General features: G+C 42.5%; 1 protein-coding gene across 1 annotated transcript in view; it reads left to right on the forward strand.

Moving 5' to 3' along the window:
- Positions 1 to 19842, forward strand: part of LOC134372375 (T cell receptor alpha chain MC.7.G5-like) — a 360110-nt gene that overhangs the window by 302893 nt on the left and 37375 nt on the right. Inside the window, exon 3 of the mRNA XM_063089891.1 lies at positions 6522 to 6581. Coding sequence (XP_062945961.1) covers positions 6522 to 6581 — 60 coding nt within the window. The remainder of the gene's footprint in view (positions 1 to 6521; positions 6582 to 19842) is intronic.

Raw genomic sequence — 19842 nt, forward strand, 5'->3', positions numbered from 1 at the left:
CCAGCAGGAAATGGTAGGAAAAGGTCGCTGGTGGCTTTGATGTGGTGGGAGCAGTGTGGGGACAGGGTTCCCAAGAAGTGGGGACAGAGGCTTGCAGGAAAGTTTGGAGAGTTTAGAGCAATGGTTTTTGTAATGACTTAGAACACTGTGCTAACTATGCAAATGAGAAATTGACCTTTGGAACTGGAACAAGACTCACCATTATACCCAGTAAGTACGTGATCCTTGGTCAGGAAATCAGTCTGTGTGAGGTTCTGAGGGTTATAGTAGACCATGTAGGCTTAGAGAATTTCCATCTGTCCTTTTTCATAACTGGTAGAAAGCTGGGTAGCAGCCAAATATCTGAGTTTTATGGGGGAACTCCAGTCCTGAATTCAAAACTAGAAAATATGTTTCACAATTCTGTTTTTGCTACCACCATCAAGTGCTAATGTGACATGTGAAGAGAATTCAGACAGAATGACTGCATCTTCTCTTTTATCTTACATGATAATTTTAACTTTGAGTACTGCAAGTATTTGGAAGAAATGGTAGAAACATAGGATATCAAAGAGACAAGCAAACCAGGAGACCCAGAGAGGCAGGCAGACAGAATATCAGGCAGTACGATTTTACAAAACTAATCCAATGTGGTGTCTGTCTTTGCACGTGGCAAAGGTATTTGGAAAGGTGCTGGTGCTCTGGGTTGGACAGGTTTATTCTAAATAGAAAGACAAAGTACTGATCCCAAGAGGAAAGCTGAAAAACTCCAGGGCGAGGGTTCCAATGGAGTTTGTCAGTGTGGCAAAACATCTGTGTTTAGTTAATTACAATTTGGACAAGGCAAAGAATTAACTGTTAAAAATAACTATATCTATAACTATACAGGTAGATATTGGATATATATATACACAGAATAATAGCGGAATATGGGGCAAATAGATTTCTTGCACCTGTAATTAAAAGCTGTGGAAAGTTTGAATATGTTCACTTTGTAACCAATGACAACTTCACAAAATAGAAAGAAAAGCATACTGAAAGAGCAATAACTGGAGGTATGGAATCTTCCCAAGTCTGGATTTCCCAACTGTCTTAACCACTCAGATTCCTAGAGGAATCCTTTCCCTCCACTCTCCCCCCTCCCCCCCCCGGCCCAGCATTAGAAAATAAAGGCTTGAGTATTGAGGATTTGAATGGCTCAGACTCTTCCAGTGAATATTGTATTATAAAGTGCTTCCTAGCTAGATTGGACAAAGCAACTTTAGACATGAAGGTCTTTTTCTTCTATTCTCTCTGGATAAGATAGGAAAGTGGGCTCTCCTTGTTCTGTGCCCAGGAACAGGGAGCTCAGAGAAAGTCCCAGAGTTACTAAGTGAGGCAGTGGCAGAGCTGAGTCATGGGTTTGGGGACCCAGTGATGGTCAGTCCACTCCCTCCCACAGATGCCGTAGTAGCCAGAAGTGTTCAGGGAACTGTCTCCAGGTGAGAACATAACACACCCAGGGGAAATGTCATGTTGTTTTGTGCCACTAAGAGCAACTCAGTGTAAGAATGCTTTGCCCAGCAGGGAACAGTCAGAGTGGCTCTCAAACAACTCAGAACCCCAAATACTTGAAAACATTATGTGGAAGCCAGTTATAACAAATTCATTTTCCAAGCACTGCTTCCAGAAATTGTTAGTGGTTGGTAATTGGTATAGGTTTTGTAACTGGAGGATATCACAGCAGAGTGGAATTATTTGGAACAGGGGGTATGATTTAGGAGTAATGAGATGAAAGAAAATTCTGCTAGAGGGCTAGAAAAGCCCTGAAAGAAAGTATGCAATAAACCTTGGGGGAGTTGTAGCATTTATCCTAGTCCAAGCAGCAGAGCAAACACAAGCCAAATTCTAATATGCAGTCAACATTTTCACATTTACAAGTTTCTGTAATTCTTACAATGTCTTTGGCTTCTTGGCTGAATACTAGCAGGTCCTAAATGCAAAGAGGAACAGTCCTCTATTTCCAGAGCCAAATCACTTGCCCTGTCCCACACCCACCTACACCCAAGTGCTGTTTTTGTAGAGGAGTTTGATGCTGTGTGAACTACGGAAACCAGCTGGTCTTTGGCTCAGGAACCCTTCTTAGAGTTAAGCCTTGTGAGTATAAAACACATTCTGATCCACCCTAATCCCATCCCAAGTTTCATTACATACTGAATAGACTCTTTCTGGCTTAGAAGTATTTGATTCTAAAGAAAGAAAAAGCAAACTTTCAGGTGCAACACAAGCACTTTGTTGGTGTGACTCATTTAAGAATTCCCATGTGTTGCCTTTGAGAGAGTTAATCACACTAGTTCAATAGGTGTGACCCACAGCTTTAAAATTCAATTTAAATTAAAATATATAGAGATCAGCGTCTCTGTGGACCATACTGCTTGCTATTTGGTTGTCTAGACTCACAAAATGGAAAACTCAGTCTGTAGTTTTGAGCTTAGAGATTTAGCCTGAGCCTGTGCTTACAGAGGTGTAAGGAAAGTTGCACACAGCTTGCCTTGTAGGTCATTTCTGAGATCAGTGTCAGGAGAAAGCCCAGGCAGACAGTTTGGTGAGGAGATGCTCATGACAGGTGTCTGCCCTGTTTCTGTAAAGCTGCTGACAACAGTGAGAAGCAAGGCGGCGGAGACAGTCTGACTTTTGGGACCGGGACTCGTTTAGCAGTCAGTCTCAGTAAGTCTGAGTGGAAAGTGAGATCTTGATGTCTTTTCCTATTATTTGGTCTAGGGTGACACTAGAATTGTCTTCCTTTGGATTCCAGATAGACAAACCATAGTGTCTTTTCATATCCCTTTAAATATTTGTGACTAAGGGCCTCTGTTCCACCCTTCCTCTCCTAATGACAGAGGAGAGTCTTGTGGCCATGTTCACTCTCATGGAGAAGTTGACAGTGATGGAGTTGGTAGCTGGGTCATGCCACTCCTAGTCCCCATCTCTGGGCCCATTGCCCTGATGGTGTGTATTTTGAGATTTTATGCCAGCAACAAGGAAGAGAAAGAAATGACCAGAAGCACTGCCGGAGCTATAAGCTATCCCTGGTGTTTGGGCCTTCAGAGCAGCTGTGGAGGTTCTGGGAGGCTCAGGGCATGAGTTTCTGGCAGAGAGGATTATGTAAAGGATTGACCCAGAGTGTGAATACAGGAGGAAGTGCTGGCCAACTCACCTTTGGGAAAGGAACCCAGCTGATCATCCAGCCCTGTAAGTGCTTCTGCCCAGAGGCAGGGGTCTAAATGCAGTCCCCATGGGAACTTTTCTAAACCCTGCTCATGAGCTTCTGGTACCACTGCCATTGTTGACACCATCCTAAGTACATAGGAGGTTTAGAGCCATGTAGATAAAGAAGGTGATGCAGTCTGTGGTTTGGAGGACTCCTGAGATCTGCCCTTCTGCCACTGTATATGACTGGGAGTCCATTATTGAAAAATCTGTGCTCTGGCAGACAAAGGATGTGAGCTTAGGACTGAGGCATGAATGTATACAGGCTACTTCACCAGCAACACCTTTGCAATGAAAATTACTTTCATAGGAATTGTGGAAGTGGCTGTGTAGAAAGAGGTTTGGCTGTTTCTCCTTTTCTGTCTTCATGCCCTCTTCTCTGCCTGACTTAGGGACCTTAAATTAGACAGTTATTAATCATTTGATTTCTCAGCCCCATCATTCATCAAATGGGACAAGAGGGACCCATTAACATAAAACCCAGAAAGAGAAAGGACAAAGAGCTAAATTCCCAATGCTTTAGCATTAAACTTGACAACTCCTTAGCCTTAATCAACTAGCCAGCGCCCCATGATCAATTGAGGTTAAAGAGGGCAACCAGCAGGTAGTGGTAGCCAAGCAAGCATCTGGCCAGAGCCCTACTGCCCTCATACGAGTTAATAATGCAGAGATTGGGAAGGGAAATGGATCCCTGGGGACTTGCCCAGGCTGCCCATCTGGGAGGAGGTCACAGGAAGAGCTCTGTGTAAGAGAGTGGAGACCTCTTAGAAGGAAAGTCAAGCAACAGGTTTCTGTTATGGAGCCTCTCTGAGTGTAACCACTGGTAGCAGCAGGAAACTTGCCTTTGGGACTGGAACAAGACTTCAGGTCACCCTTGGTAGGTCATAGGAACCATGAGGTAACTTAACTGTGTGTTCCTTTAAAACAGGGAATACTACAGAGGGGATATCATGGCTGGATGTAGTCCTTCCTTCCTTCCAGCAGGAGGTCATCTCACTGAGGATACCTGCATTCAGTCAGTACTTGTGTTATTTTTATTCCTATTACTGAAGTTTTTCTTTCCACCTGTGAAAACAGGGTTCTCTCTGCTCCAAGCTTTTTCAGTCTTCATTACTCTGTGTATTTCCTTTAGAACAGTGGGTTTGGGAATGAATTTATCATCAGAACTTTGTCACCTTCTGGGCAACAGACTGAAAAGGAATCTCAAGTAAAAAATAGGCAGTCCTGCTTATGCTCATAAATTTTCAGTGGCGATATGTGTAAATGGGAGGAAGTGGGCTAGAATGACCTTCTAATGATTGTTTTAGAGTATCTCTAAGAAAACTTGCCTAACATCCTACTCCCTCAACTGCTGAGAGGAATCGTTTTGCTAGACGCTTGGTAGAGTAAAAGCAAAACCTTAATGCTCTGACAACAAAATCAAATGCCAACCCCTCTCCCCCAAGCCCTGCCATGTTTTGTTACTTATCAATTATGAAGTGAATACATGATGATTAAGATGAAATTATATAGATGAGTATTTGAGTATTTTGAACCCATAATTAAGATGCAAATTGTAGAAGTTTGGAGCATGCCACCAGGCAGTTCCTCAGACATAATGGTCCCTGAAGACAAACAGTGTGCCTGGGCATGATTTGTTTGCAGTGTTGGTTTATATGCTGTTCAGGGACCTATCTGAAAGCTGATTAAGTCTCAGAGTGCCAATTTGAGGTCTAGATTAACCATGCTCAGTGCACTGCGAAGTGCCAACATTTAGCCTAGAAGCATGACAAGACAGATCCATTCCTGTAGGAGAAGGTGAATATGGGAGTGTTGTGTGCTGTGGAATTTGTCAGTGTGCTCCCCTTTGTCCCTTCCATGCTGAGAGCTGGCTGCACGGTTTACCCAGGAGGTTTTTGTTAGAGCACGTGTTGCTGTGGCAATAATAACATTGAACCACGCTTTGGAGCAGGGACCCGACTGACAGTAAAACCAAGTAAGTAGGAGAGTGGGTCAATCCTAAAAGCTGACCTGAGGGAGTGGCAGTGCTGTTCTGTGCAGTTTCAGTGAGATTTAGACACTGCCACTCCCAAAAGGATTGATGCAAATGGTTTCTTTGTACCTGAGACCCTGAGATGGTTGGAAGTCTTTTAGTTGATAAATTCTGGCAATCCTAAGGATTAGGTCAAGGAGAAGTAGAACCTTTCGCTGGCTGCTTTATCAGTTCTAGATATATAGAAACACTAGGGATAATTAGTAAAACCCATATTTTGTGATAAGACAAAACAAAAAGACCTAACAACTCAGAAATCAAGTTTTCCTCAATAAGAACCCTTCTACTCCCAGAGGAGTGCAATTGGCTCTTTTATTGTTTTCTGTTTGCTTTCTGGTTTTTTGTTATTATTATTCTTTGTAAGAACTACAGCTGTGAAATTGGCATGGCACTTCTGGTCCCTAAAACAGCCACTCTCTGACACTAATGTTGACCACCTGTGATAGGTGGCACATCTCTGCCTGACCTTGCTGTGGTCCCCATTTGTCTTGGGCAGGAACTTTCTGTCAGCACCCAGTGTTCTAAGAACAAAACTGGTGGTTTAAGATCAAGCCCAGATCTATCTGCATAGCCAGTTGTTAATTTTAAAGAAATGTCCTAACCTTGCCAAACAGCTGGGAGCCGAGGCTGGAAGGTGTTGAGACGTCCACTAGAAGGGAAAGCTATCTCACCTGCTTGGCCTCCCCCTCAATCCTTCCCGCCTGCCAATTATTGTAAAGCCCCATATGACTGTGTGAATTATGCAGGAGGTCAAGGAAAGCTCATCTTTGGAAAAGGCACTACACTCTCTGTTAAACCAAGTAAGTGTTGGGGGTTCAGAGACTACATCAGTGGGTGCAGTGAGAGCACAACCCAGAGTGAGTGAGAAGAAATATACTAACGCCCTTCTCTGTAGTGCTTCCCCCTTCACCCATGAACCCCACAGAATTACTCCTGGTCCATATCCCTGGCTGTCCTCCGACCAGCACTCCCCTCTGCTGGACATAAGAAAACTCTGGGCCTCATAACGTGGAACCGGGTCCCCTCCCCAGGATGGCATTTTCAGGAGTGATTGCCCCCTTTCCTGAGGGGAGGGTGACCTCTGCAATGGTCTCATGGAAGAGGGAAGTTTAATTTACACCATAGAGGGCCCTGGATGACCCACGGTCTGTGTGACTGCCATGTGATTGGTTTTTAGACATTAGCTTTAACAGAAATTATAGGAGGAAGGACAGGGTGGCTACTGTGAGGAGTTTTTTGTTTAGGGAGGACGCACTGTGGAACTCAAACACGGGGTATGCACTCAGCTTCGGCAAAGGCACCTCGCTGCTGGTCACACCCGGTGAGTTCTTGTGGTTAACTAATTATCTTTTCTGGAAAGAAATCCAATGGGACCTGTTGAAACACAGTTGAATTTAATTGCTTCGTTTAGCGTGCAGTTGTTAACTATGTCCAATGTGTGAGTAAGATATGAATACATGTTTCCCTGGAGGCTGGATTTGGCTATCAGGTCTACAGGCAGTTTGATAAATTGTACTAATACTGCAGTCAGGGTTTCTCGAAGGTCCACAAAGCACGTTGTGGCCTTGGGAAAAGGCAGAGATAAGGAGAAGAAAAGTTCTGAGATAGTGATAGAAACAAACCGATGAAAAGGGAGGCTACCAGAGCAGCAGTGTGTAGCCAGGGAAGCGTGTCCTTAACAGATAAGCAAGGAGGACCCAGTTGAGTTTATGCTTGTGTCACCTGGTCAACTGAAAAATAAGGCAACTGGACAGAAGACTCGGTGAGGGGAGGACAGCAGGAGTACAGCTTCTCATGGTTTCTGCTTTTGAGAGAAAAATAAAACAATAAAACTTTCTCTGGAGAGAGGACAGCCCTGATGTGTCACATTGGTGGGCTTGTTTCTTTTTGGACAGCCTCCTTTTTCACCCCAGAGACAAAATAGTTCCCCATACAGACTTCGCCCCTTTACCTAGGCCAGCCAAGTCGACCCTGTGGGAGCCGCAGAGAACCCCAGTCCTGCGGACAGCCCCCCTACCTCTGCTGGATTATCTGTAATAAAATGGAATGTTTATTGGAGTTGTGGAGCTGTCAGGCAGAGGGTAATAGAGATGGATTATAGACAGTGATACTGAACATGCACAGGCTGTCCCCACACTTGAGTTCAGTGTTTTTAGTTGTTCATATTGTTTTTGCTGTTAGAATTACAGAAACAGGGGTGCTTTCCATGCAGGCACACTGTTTGCAGAAATGTCTGCCATCTCACATTTCAGTAGCATTTCATCAGCAATCCTCTGTGCCTGAACCAGGTTTGACAACAAGGCAATGGGGCTGATTTGTTCAAACAGAGTTTATGCATTTAAATGAGTGGCCCAGTCAAAGCACTCAGCTTGAGGTGGTCCAACACTGTCCATTGCTCACCTCCTCTTTTGAAACTGTCCTCAAAGGCCACAGCAATTTCTTTTTGTAGCATCCATGGTGGCTTTACCTTTTGAAGGTGGATTTCACTTTTATCCATAATCAAAAGCCTTTCAGAACCATGACTTATACATAGAGGAAGGACTCGAGCTATCTACTGGTACTGTTTTGGATCCAAAATGAGGATAACTATAAAATAATGTCATTGGTGTGTTTGTGTGGCTCATAAACTGACTCTCAGAGAGAGAGTCCTAAAGGGAATCCTTTGAAGGGTTCCACAATCATTTAGATGTTTAAGTCCCAGTGCATTTACTACATCAGCCTCTTTAGTTAATAAGCACAATTAAGATAAATATAGCATGAGATGGAGGAAGTTTTGCAAACTCAGACCCAATAGAAGTAGTGAAGTCTTTCTGTATGGACTGAGACACAATTGTCAATAAATTCCTTTCAGAAAAACGTGAGGTCAGGCCTTCCAGTGGGGAAAGTGCATGTGATGGACAGTAAAGCCACTTCAAGAAATGCTCACCTTATGCAGGTTTATGTAGAGACATGTAATACTGTGACTACCTCAGGAACCTACAAATATGTCTTTGGAGCAGGCACCAGGCTGAAGGTTTTAACAAGTGAGTATAGCAGGCAAGACAGACTCTATTTTAAAAGTTGGTGTTCATGCTTGAGAGGCAAAGGAAGGTAGATAAACTTCCTGTTATAAGCTACGGAAGCTAAAATTACTGCTATCTGAAGTGGCAATTCTGGGCCCCTCTACTCTGGACAGGAGATGTAAAGGAGGCTCTGAGGCTTACCACGATGGACTTATCACAATTTCATAAGAATTGTATTAATGGTTAGAAAAATGTTTATGAGTTGAGGATCTCAGGAAACTACTCTAAACACAAAAGGAATTCTGTGTTCTTTACTCCCTTCTTTTAAAACCATATTCTCATGTCACATTTCCACTTGCTTTTTTTACCCCTCTTCATGCCTCTCTCCCCTATGCAACTCAATGCTTCATCTGGGCATTCATATTATGAGAAACCATCTTATGGAAAAATCATGTCTACTTCCTCTCTAAAATCTGGGCCCTTTCTGATTTTTCTAAATTGATTTCCAGCTATTCCCTTTCACAAATGCTCTTCTCCAGGCAAACTGGGCACCTCCTTCCCCTGACCACTTACATGTGCCCACATCTGGAACCTGTGTCCACACATCAGACATCCTGGACCCACCACCTTAAACAGGCTTGCACAAGTGAAACAATAAAAGGGGTCCGGGTAAGAGATCTAGTTGACAAATCGCAAAGTAGGAAGGAAGGAGATGGCTTCCGTGATGGGCGTGGGAAGGAGGGATCCGTCCATGCAAAGATATTCCCTGGGAGCAAAACAACACTGGCTAACTCCAAGTAGAAAATGTAGGAGCTGCCATATCACCTGTGTGTTTCTTGTTTCCCCCCTGGAGTGGTCCCATTTCTAATTATCAGATGTAAGATTATTATCCTAGGAGAGTTAACATCTAAAATACCGGAGGATATGCTAGAATTTAAGCCTCTGGTGAAGCCTCTGGTTCTCAAGGTGACCAGCGGTAAGAAAGAGGGAAGAGACCATGCTGGACACTCAGTGGTGGTGCCCAGGGGATTTCTGATGCATATTTTCTTTTGAGTTACCTCAAAATTGAGAGAGGTTCAAAAGGACTAGAAAGGATGGGAGAAGCTACCTTCTTAATCCTAACAGAATAATTTCACGTTAGCTCTTGAGCCGTGTTATCTCCTGGGAAAAGGACAGTTTGAATGAAAAAGTCTCCCCTAGGACAAGGATAGGAAGTGATAAAAAGTCCTTTTCCTGGTGACTGTCTAAGCAGGGGATGGAAAAATCTGGAGTTGTAGTCAGGGATGAATTACAGAGCAGACCATTGCCTGAGGTGCCTGGCTCCAGCACCCTGAAGGTGTAGACCAACACGCTGACCCCTCTTGCCAGATGGGCAGTGACAACTTCCCTCAATCTCTCCTGCTGTGACAAGAGTCTCTCTGACTGCTTTTGTTTCAGTGCCGTGGACACAAACTGTTCCCTCTTTGTCCAAATGACATATATGATTTTCAGAACCCTGGAGAATTATTATCTAAAACACCAGAGGAAATGCTAGGATTTTAGCAGTCAGTATTCTGGGTCTGTGCAGGAAAACTCCTTCTTTAGAATATTTAGAAAGAATATCCTTTATTTGTCCAATGTGGAAACAGTCCTGAAATCCAAGCTGGTGCTAGGATTCTGTGCCAGGTTATTACTATGACAATTACTTAATATTCTCTGTGCTCACAGTATCGCTCCTTCCAGAAGATCTTTAGGGAAAACTTAGCTCAGTTTCTAGGAGGTTTTTGCTGAGCTGAAGATCACTGTGTGAATAATAATGCAGGCAGCATGCTCAGATTTGGAGGGGGAACAAGGTTAATGGTCAAACCCCGTGAGTATCTCTGCTGAATCCATAATGAATGCTCTAATTTCAGAAGGAAGCCACAACACTGAGCTCTATTTTCTGTTTTCTCTACTCGATTTTATTTCTTATAGTAATTCTAATCATTAATTCTAATGATTTTGCAGTGTGTATATATATATGGCATATTTACATGTGAAAGTGGGTACATATGTAATTGTCTGGTACAGGAACAAATTGCACTGGAGAAAAACAGATTCCTTATCCTTTTTGTCTTGATCATTTGGGTCAGAGTCTGCTTGTTTTGAACTTGGGGTGTGTGAGCACTGGAGTGAGAGAATCCTTCTCCAGCAGCTTTGTCAGGAGGTGGAGGGATGAACTATTTAACCTCACAGGAACTTTTCCACCCCGACCATGCTGCAAATTGACCACCCTAATAAACTCTCTCCTCTGCTGCCTTTTTGGCCAGACTCCCAGCTGGAGGGGCACGCCAGCTGGATTTGGGGATTGAAAGGGATTTCCTGGTACACATTGGCCTGGTCATTTTCTGTAAAGCTTTCTATGACTGTGTAATATTGGCAACAACCGTAAGCTGATTTGGGGATTGGGGACAAGTCTGGCAGTAAAGCCAAGTGAGTCTTCATGTTAACTCGCTCAAACCTGTCTGTGCAGTTGGAAATATCTCAGAAACTGCCTCCTTCTTTCTTAATGTTTAAAATGTCCAGTTATGGCTAGTGTTTTTGTCCTGTGCAGTGAAGCTAAACCCTTGCCTACTCCTCAATCAAAATAACCAGATAGAGGGATCCAGAAGTGCATGGTAGAAGGTAGTTGGAATATAAGACTGTTTTCTTACAGAGCAAACAGTTTGGCCCCTTCCAAAAAGGGCTGTCAGGGAGCATGGAACATTAGAAAAGGCAAGAATATGCCTCACATTTCTTGTCCTCTTTAGGACCAGCCTTGCCATGGGCCATTGGTGAATACTGTTTCTCCCCAGCCAAAGATAAGTCAGATGCTGCTGGGAACTCTCGGGACTTAGGGTCATCCGAGTGACCGTGCTAGAAAACATCTCCCCACCATGGGTTATCCAGCATGACTCAAACTGGCCATCTATTTCCTGCATCTCTCAGTTCTCTGTGGCTTAGAACCTTGTTGTGGATTTGCTAGAGGCAACAGGAAAGGATCTGATTTCATCCTAATTCCGGTCTCCCCCAAGAAGTCATTTTCTACAAGAATCTTCAGGAGGATCTTAGAGACCACCTACCCTGCTCAGAATTTTGCTTCACACAACCAAATTGGGTTCGCAGCAGTGTTTGCTGTGGCTTTGGCGAGGGCCAGGTCTGGGTCAGTTCTGGAGCTCGAGGCTTGGCAAAGTTCAGAGAGAGGAAGAAGAGTTGTTTGGTGAAGCCAAGTGGCTTTGGGAAAGACATCTTTGATACAGGCATTAATACATTTCTAAACAAGCTTCTAAATGAGCTTCTATGTGCTAACCTGATAAGATTCTCCAGGGAAAAGTCATCCTTACCTTTGCATCTCTAAATGTAAGACAGGTGTAGTAATGGGAAATGTTAATTTCCATGCCAAAATGAAGAGAGTGGATATACATATTGGACTAGTTTTAATGTTGTTTATAAAATGCAAGCCTTTTAGAAGAACTACCTCAGAGTAATTCATTAGGGTTAATGAGATAAGTGTTTTGTTGGTGTTACTGGTGTACACACTTCAAAGGAGAACCCAAAATAGAAAGAAAAAAAAAGGCTGATGAAAGGTATGGCATTGTCTAGGTTAAGAATGTGAATTTTGGAATCAGACTATTTGGGCAAATCCTAACTCTGCTACTTACTAAATGTATGACCATGGGCAGGTTACCTAATCTCTTTATGCCTCATTTTTCTCATCTGTGAAATGGGGATAATAGTAGTACCTGAGTGCACTGAGATGTTATGATATAGAAAGAGTTCATATCTGTAAAAGTTTTCACATAGTGACAAGCACATACTAAGTCTTCAGTAAATACATTTTTATCAGGTTTCTGGAGGGAGGGAAGGAAAAATAGAAATAACCCCATTTACAGTTTTTGTAAAGTGCAGCATTAGAGTGTGGCTCTGGCAACACAGGAAAACTAATCTTTGGGCAAGGGACAGCATTACAAGTGAAACCAGGTAAGTCTGAATGTTCCCAAGTGAGCCACAATTGTCCACTATGTTCATTTTTTCATTACTCTTCTCTGCCTTTTCCACTTCTAACCAAAGACTCTAATTTTTAGGTTTTATTTTCCTTTTATAAAAAATTAGAGTGTTTGTAAAGTCTGGCCAATATGGTTATTTCTAACCCATTTGGTTTCAGCCAGTGTGGCAAAAAGAGGGGCAAGACTCAAGTTAAGTTGGGTCTGGAATTTCTAAGACTGAGAGAATGTAAGTTTGGCTGACTTGGGAGAAATAAAAACATCAAATATAGGTGGTTCATAAAAAAAGGAAAGGTGATTTTACATGATAGTATGCTAAAGTAGAAGCCACCTTTGTGGCCACCAGAATTCTTCAAGCGCTGTCTTTCAAGGAGAAAACAGCTGGTGTGAAAATGGCAAGCTTTTGACTGGGAAAAAAAAAATAACTGGGGAGGGAGAGAAAGGACTGTTGGAATTTTTGCCAAGAAACATGGAGGACATCACTTTTCAAAGGATGGTTTTTAAAAGGTTATCACTATGTAGGAGTCAAAATCTGTACATCATACTCCTGATGAGCTTTATAGAGAAAGAACAGGAAGAAAATTAAGCAGGGTAGGAAAGTGTTTTTGTAGTGGGCAGAAACACTGTGCCAATTTCTGGGACAAACAATCTTATCTTTGGGACTGGAACAAGACTCACCGTTATTCCCTGTAAGTCCTTTACCACTTGAGAAAAAGCCCTTAATCTGTAATGACCAGCTCTCACATCCCAGACAACTAATGAATTTCTAAATGAGCTTCTGTGTGCTAACCTGATAAGACTCTCCAGGGAGAGGGTCATCCTTACCTTTGCGGCTCTAAAAGTAAGATATGTGTTGTAAGAGAAATTGGAAAATGTCAATTGCAATGCCAAAATGAAGACAGTGGGTATAAATATTAGACTAGTTTTAATGCTAAGTTTATAAAATGTAAGCCTTTCAGAAGAACCATTTCAGGGCACATTTATTAGTTTGTGTCTATACAGCACAACTGTCCAGTTAATTTGATTAATGTCAGTACCTGATCTAGATATTTAGGCACTTCCTTCAGAAAACTTCTTTGTGTTCAGAATTGCTTGAATTAACTGTCACATTACCTAAATAATTGCCAAATCTGTTTTACTTTGTGCTGTATAGATTCAGCCTAATAAAAACAAATGCTGTTGTGTTTTTTCCCATAGTCTGTCTCCTCTCCACACAGAAAGTTTTCCTTCTATTAAAAAGCATCTCTTCACACAAAGAAAAGAAACCCAGCAAGCCATTTGACTTATTGCTGCTGCTATTTTGCATTTATATGACTTCTTTCCCTGGAAGAGATTAAGACACTTTATACGACTTATTAGCTGAACAGATTGACAGCCTAATTAGGAAGAGAGAAACAGATTCTGAGTATCTTTTTGTGGCTGCTGTTACTACCCGCTCATGTACATTTGGTCAGATGGCTCTGCAAGACAAAAATAAGACAGGGAGGCGGTCTCCATTTGCAGTGTGGGGCTTCTCAGCTACATGAAAGAGGTTAGTACAGGAGGTAGAACAGTACTAAATAGGTCAGGGCAACTGACAGAGCCAGGAAAATTTCTTTCCCCCAAAACTCCTCTCCTCACAAAGCAGAGCAAGACAGATTTTGACATCAGCTGTTGGTGTGTGTCTACTCTTCTTACTTTTGCTTTCAGACCCTTCCATTCCAGGTCCTATTCCTTCCACCTCTAACTCCTGTATCTAACCCCTTTCTCTCTCCTTTGAATTCCTGGCTGCCCGGCCCACCTGGGCCCAGCGCCAGCTCCCCCCACCCCACACTTCTGCCTGCCTCTTTAGCTGGTCAGTTGTGTTTCTGGGGGTTTCTTAGCTCCTTGAGTGATCCTCAAATGGCTCAGGGACCTCAGGAAACTTCCCTGGGGATGGGCCCTAGCAGAGCCCCTGCAGAGGTGAAGGTGGTCACTGTGTGCTACTGAACGACCACATGAAGGCTGGAGCTGGGCCCAGGATGAGGAAGAGCCTTGGGAAGGAAGGTCTGCCATGGAATAAGGAATAGCATAGCTTTTGTGGTGCATATGTTTAAATCCTCTCTCATGCCTGAGAAACTTTATCTTCTACCTTGGGACCCAAGCAAGGTGCGTGGCTATGAAGAGGTGGCAGGGTTTTTGTAGCAGAGTCAGCCATTGTGGACGAACAGGCTTTGGGGATATGCTACATTTTGGGTCTGGCACTCAAGTGATTGTTGCACCACGTAAGTGTGTCTATCTTCTCTTATTTTTGTGGGCTAATATGTCTCTAAATCATATAGAGGAATTCACACACACACACACACCATTTCCCACCTAGTCACTAACGGGATACAATTTCTGGGTCTACCTACACAGCCTGTTTGACCATTAAGATGGTTAAATTCATTTTTTAAAACAACTTTAACTGATTCCATTTAATGCTGCCAACAGCAAAGGGAAATTAGCATGTCATGGGAACCTAATCTGTGCTTATGACTACTGTGGGAAGACGGTCATTTCTTCTTCTCTCCAGCAATTAGACCTCAGAATTCAGCTGACCCTTTCCAGGCCTGTCTCTTCTGGCAGACTAAGTGGTATGTCCACTAACTTCTTGTGGAAAAATACACAAGACAGTTTTCACTAAGAAAGCTTTTTTGTTAGTAATTTTGACAATAACTCCAGCTAACATATTCCCTGTTATTTACATTAATAATATCTTCACTTGAACAATCATATTTCCCATACATTATTCAAAATGTATGTCAATGCTGTGACCCACTGAACTGCTACCAGCCTTGTTACCTTCACTACATTCTCTAAAAAGGTAAACAGGGTCACACATCATCAAACATATTTCACAAACAGAAAAGCTGAAGCACAGACAAGTTAAATAATTTAAGTTAAACCAAAAAAGAAAAAATCAGAACTGGATTAGTGCTTGAGATTCCTGTTTTCTTACAGTGAGTTATCATGAGCTATCAGTTGTGAATTGAAAACATAATAAGCACAGGCCACAGGCATTTTCAGGTGATGAAACTTAACCAAACAAAAACTGACTGTGTGGATTACATTGGTGTTTTAAATGTATCATCAAATCTTCTTTGCTTTTGGTAGTCATTTGGTACCAGTGATGAGGAAGGAACAGACGGGCTCAGGGGGTTTTTGTAGGCCTCTGTATCACTGTGTCCTCTAATACCAACAAGCCCGTCTTTGGGTCTGGGACCAGATTACAAGTCCTTCCAAGTAAGTTCTAGAAACCAAGTAGCAATCTTGAAAAGACGTCTTCTATAAACAGCCAACCCATTTTGGTATGCTCTGATGGTCTTGCAGACCACCTTTCCCAACACTGAGTTCTGCAGGGGCCTTCTTCGTCTTACGTACATGGTCCCTCAGGAGGCCATTTCTCACTCTCTATCAACCAAAATGGTTTCATCTATATGTGATCACCATGCCACTGACTGAAATCTTATCAGCAGTGAAAATGAGACTAGAGAGTTAGATGCGCTGTGACTCCAAACAAATGATGTTTATCTCTTTTGTGTTTTTATTTAAAATATCAGAGAAGGTGAAGCAAGTTCAGCTTCTCTGATTTAAAAACTGTTTATGAATTGTGCTTCCTTTATATGCACAGAGACCTAGATTGACTTTAGATGTTTAGTCATTTGATTTCATCATCTGTGTCTAGAATCTATAATAGGCAAGGGAATCAAATGTAATTAAATGAGAAAATAATCTCCAATAGCCAATATTCCTACATTGTTTTATGCGCTTTGCTCTAGACTTTTTATCTGGGCTTTATCTCTAACAGGCTCCCCAGAAGGACGGTGAGGGTTTTTGTTAGGGTTTTTGTGTCTGTGTAGATGGCAACTATCAGTTGATCTGGGGCTCTGGGACCAAGCTAATTATAAAGCCAGGTAAGTCTCAGAGATGTGCCTGTAAGGGAGAGAAGGCACTAGTTGAATAATTCACAAAGTATAGCATGCAAATTATGTTTGTAAGAACAATCCAGGTGGAGACAATGCACTTGACCCAAATGGGGTCTTCACTCCCAATGAGAGGCATTGTCAGCCACCAACTCTCTTGTTTCCTCTGGTTGCTTCCAGAATAAAGAATGCTTCACTAGCCCTCTAAAAGAACAGAGCTGTTTTGTTAGGAAGTGCCTAATTCCCTCTGATATGGTTAGAATTCTTTCCCAGGACAGAACCAGCCTCATCCCACTGGAAGAGCAAATTCAGAGAAAAGAGAAAGGGGCCACAGCCAAAACCTAGTGGGTGAAAAGTGGCGTGTCTACAGCTTTCCTGACATCCTTGCCTCAGGCTGCTGTCCTGCATGGAGAGCAGATGTCTGCAAAGCCCCCAGTCATTTACGGGTGAATCACACAGCATTCTGGGCCTTAGCACAAACCCCATAAGGACTTAACTTAAAAGGCAGTGCCAGGGCATATCAGGAGAATATGAAGGCTCAAGTAATACCTGGCAAGTCAGCTCTTGTAGCAGCAGGACTGAGGTGTTCTGAGCCTGGAAAGACACAAAGCTGTCCTCACCCCATCCTGCCATGCCCCTTCCTGATGGTTATTGTAAGGCTCTAAAGGGCTGTGTGAATTATGGAGGTGGAAACAAGCTCATCTTTGGGACCGGCACTCTGCTTTCTGTCAAGCCAAGTACGTGAGTAGTGGGATCTGTCAGGTGGATTCTGTGTCCATAGCAATTAGCAGGGATTAGCAGGGAACAGCCACCCTTGGGTGAAAAGGAAGGCTGAAGGTTGACTTCGTTCTCTGCTGTCATCCTTTATCTATCACAATATGGGAAGCTCTCAAAATTTCCCATTCTACTGGATGGCATGCCAGTCAGGGAAAGAGAAAGGACGCTGATTTTAAGATAAACCCTAGGGGGAAATCTGTGGGAAAATTGTCCTCAGCTAAATGCTGCAGGCTTTCTGCTTCTATGCATCCTATCTCCCAGCCACTTCTCAGCTCTGATCATACCTTTACCTATGTAGATACAATCTCTGCTAACCTGTTTATACAATTCTGTGTTAGGTGCTCCAAGCACCTTTTTCTATAAGTCATGTCTTATTTTTCTTCCAAAAAAGACTCCAGAGCCAAACTTGGAGAAATTGCTGAGAAGTCAGGCAAAATTGACCCCCAAGGTGGGGGGAGAGGAAAGAGGAGGCTTGGAGAAGTTTACTCAGTATTAGAACTGTGATCCGTGTAACACCTTCCCTCATTTCCAACATTTGCTTCCCTTTCATTTTCCCTAGAGTAAGTCCTATTTGTTTGTTCTGGACACCAGCTCCTCCCATGCTGAGAGGAGAGAAATAAAATCAGCTCCAAACTCTTCCTCTCCAAATATGAAGAATCAACAAGTCACAGTCATGTTGGGAAAGAGATCAAGTCTCCGTCTTTCTCTGAGCTTAAAATTCTATCACTTAAGCTCTACTTTTAACCAAGAAAGTCAGTGACCTGCACCGTCTAGGATGCTTACTCCTCTCTCTTTTCTCCAGATTCTTAGTGTATATTAAAACCCAGCCAATGCTCAGCTTTGTGATGAAGACTCTCTGATGTGCCTTTATCTTTGCCTTTAGGATACAGTCTTGTTTATAGCAGAAAATATTCACTTCTTCCATTTATTTCAGGCCTGGACTTTCTCAAAGTTGTGGGAAATGGTGTGTCATTACTCTCTACCCTTTCTGGCTGAAACAACATTTGAGTCCATGCTGAAACTTCTTTATAGGACTGTTTGACTTTTGCTACTCTCCCTTATGAAATATTTTCTTAGGCTGTCACATAGGCACTATTATGCACTGAGAAGGCTTCGAAATAACTTGACAGTGAGTAGGGGGCAGGACTGTGGAGTTTAGGTAGAGTCTGGAGGTAATTCACATGGCTCTATAGCTGGAAGACATCCCTGTGTATACAGGAAAGCATCATCCCTTCAGACCTGCGTGTCTAAGACTGAGCTCACACATGTAAGAGAAGGAGTTAACAAATTTGATTCAACTTTGGCCAGATCTAAGCCTAGAAATGCAAAAGGGCTTTAAAAGTTCATAAGCTTAGTCTTTTTAAAAGAGAAATGATTTGCTTTATGTAGCAGAACCAATTTTTTCTTCCTATCTTAAAAGGTCAATTTCCACAGACACAGAAAAATAAAATAAAATAACCATGGACAGTCCAACTTCCCCCTCACCACTGTGCCATGCATTTGTCTGGGCTTTACAAGGGGTTTCAGTAAAGGCAGGAGATGCTGTGGGAATAATAATGCCAGAGTCTTCTTTGGAAATGGAACCCATCTGAAGGTGAAGCCCAGTAAGTGGCCATGTTCTATTTATATTTAACCAAACAAATAAATCCTGTGCAGTTAGTGGAGATTTAATTTAATATGTAAACGAATGTATCTTTTGAAAAAATGACTTTTGCAAATACATGAAACATTCATAACTGTTAAGAATAGAGCAATAATGATAAATAGATGCAAAATGAGACCATCCCAACTCGCCTTTAATAGGGTAGCTAAGCCCTCCTTCTTCCAGAGAGATAGTGAGGCCATGAGTTATTTATGGCCACAGTATCTCTTAAACTATGTTCTGGAATGATTTGTGTGTTTACAGTGATTTTGCCCACTGAACTTGTCTTCTATTCTATAAAAAATGAGACTCTACTTCATTTTAAATGCTACTAATATTTATAAGGTACCATCTTTGTCTCTTATGCCTACACATATATCTATTCTAAAAGATCTAATAGGAATCCCAAACATTGCCCCATTTGACAAATGTCCACATCTAGTCCCATACATATCAAGTTTCACTAAAAACATAGCTTTATTATTGAAATGCCATAGGGAGAAAAAAACAATTCAGAGATGAGTTGACTATCCCAGATGGATATGTGAACATCTGAAAGGAGATTCAGAGTGAAATAAAATGGCAGACATGGTGACAAGATTATTGTTTAATGATCAGTTCCTCCATGGGGAGTAAAAACTTTTTTAAAATACCTCATTGGGGAGGAGGGAAGTAAGGCATTCAGGAGCCTAGCATTCCTGGGAGTGGTCCTGGGGTGTCAGTTCCTCCACATTGCCATTTTGGGGACAGCAGGACCCATCCCAATGTCAGACAAAAAAATGAGACAGGTGTTGTCAAGCTGAGTAATTAAACCCTACAATAAGTTATAATTGAGATGATAAAATGACCAACCCAAGGAGTTTTAAAATAGGATAGACTATTTTTGAAAGCTTTAGCTGTGGGAAATGCTCTACAACAAGGAAATGATCTAGATGACTTCATAGGTTTGTTTTAGATCTAGTGAATGCAACTACCTCATGTTCGTCCTTTTTAATGACTATGATAAAAAGCATCTTTGGGGTCAGGTAGGTGAGGAGGAGGAGTCAATGGAGACTGGTTCTTAAAGTGTCAGACAAGGATCCAGTCAGGGCTGATGGCAATGGCATAACGTTTCCACCATATCCATGGACCGGGAGAGGAAAACACTTCCCAAAAGACTGGGATTTCTCTGGGCCAAAAGGAATGTTCCTCACCACCCCCAGCTAGGGCAGGGCTATCATGAGTGTAGCAAACCTGT

Source organism: Cynocephalus volans, chromosome 3 (genome assembly GCF_027409185.1).
Source record: "Cynocephalus volans isolate mCynVol1 chromosome 3, mCynVol1.pri, whole genome shotgun sequence".
Lineage (NCBI taxonomy): Eukaryota > Metazoa > Chordata > Mammalia > Dermoptera > Cynocephalidae > Cynocephalus > Cynocephalus volans.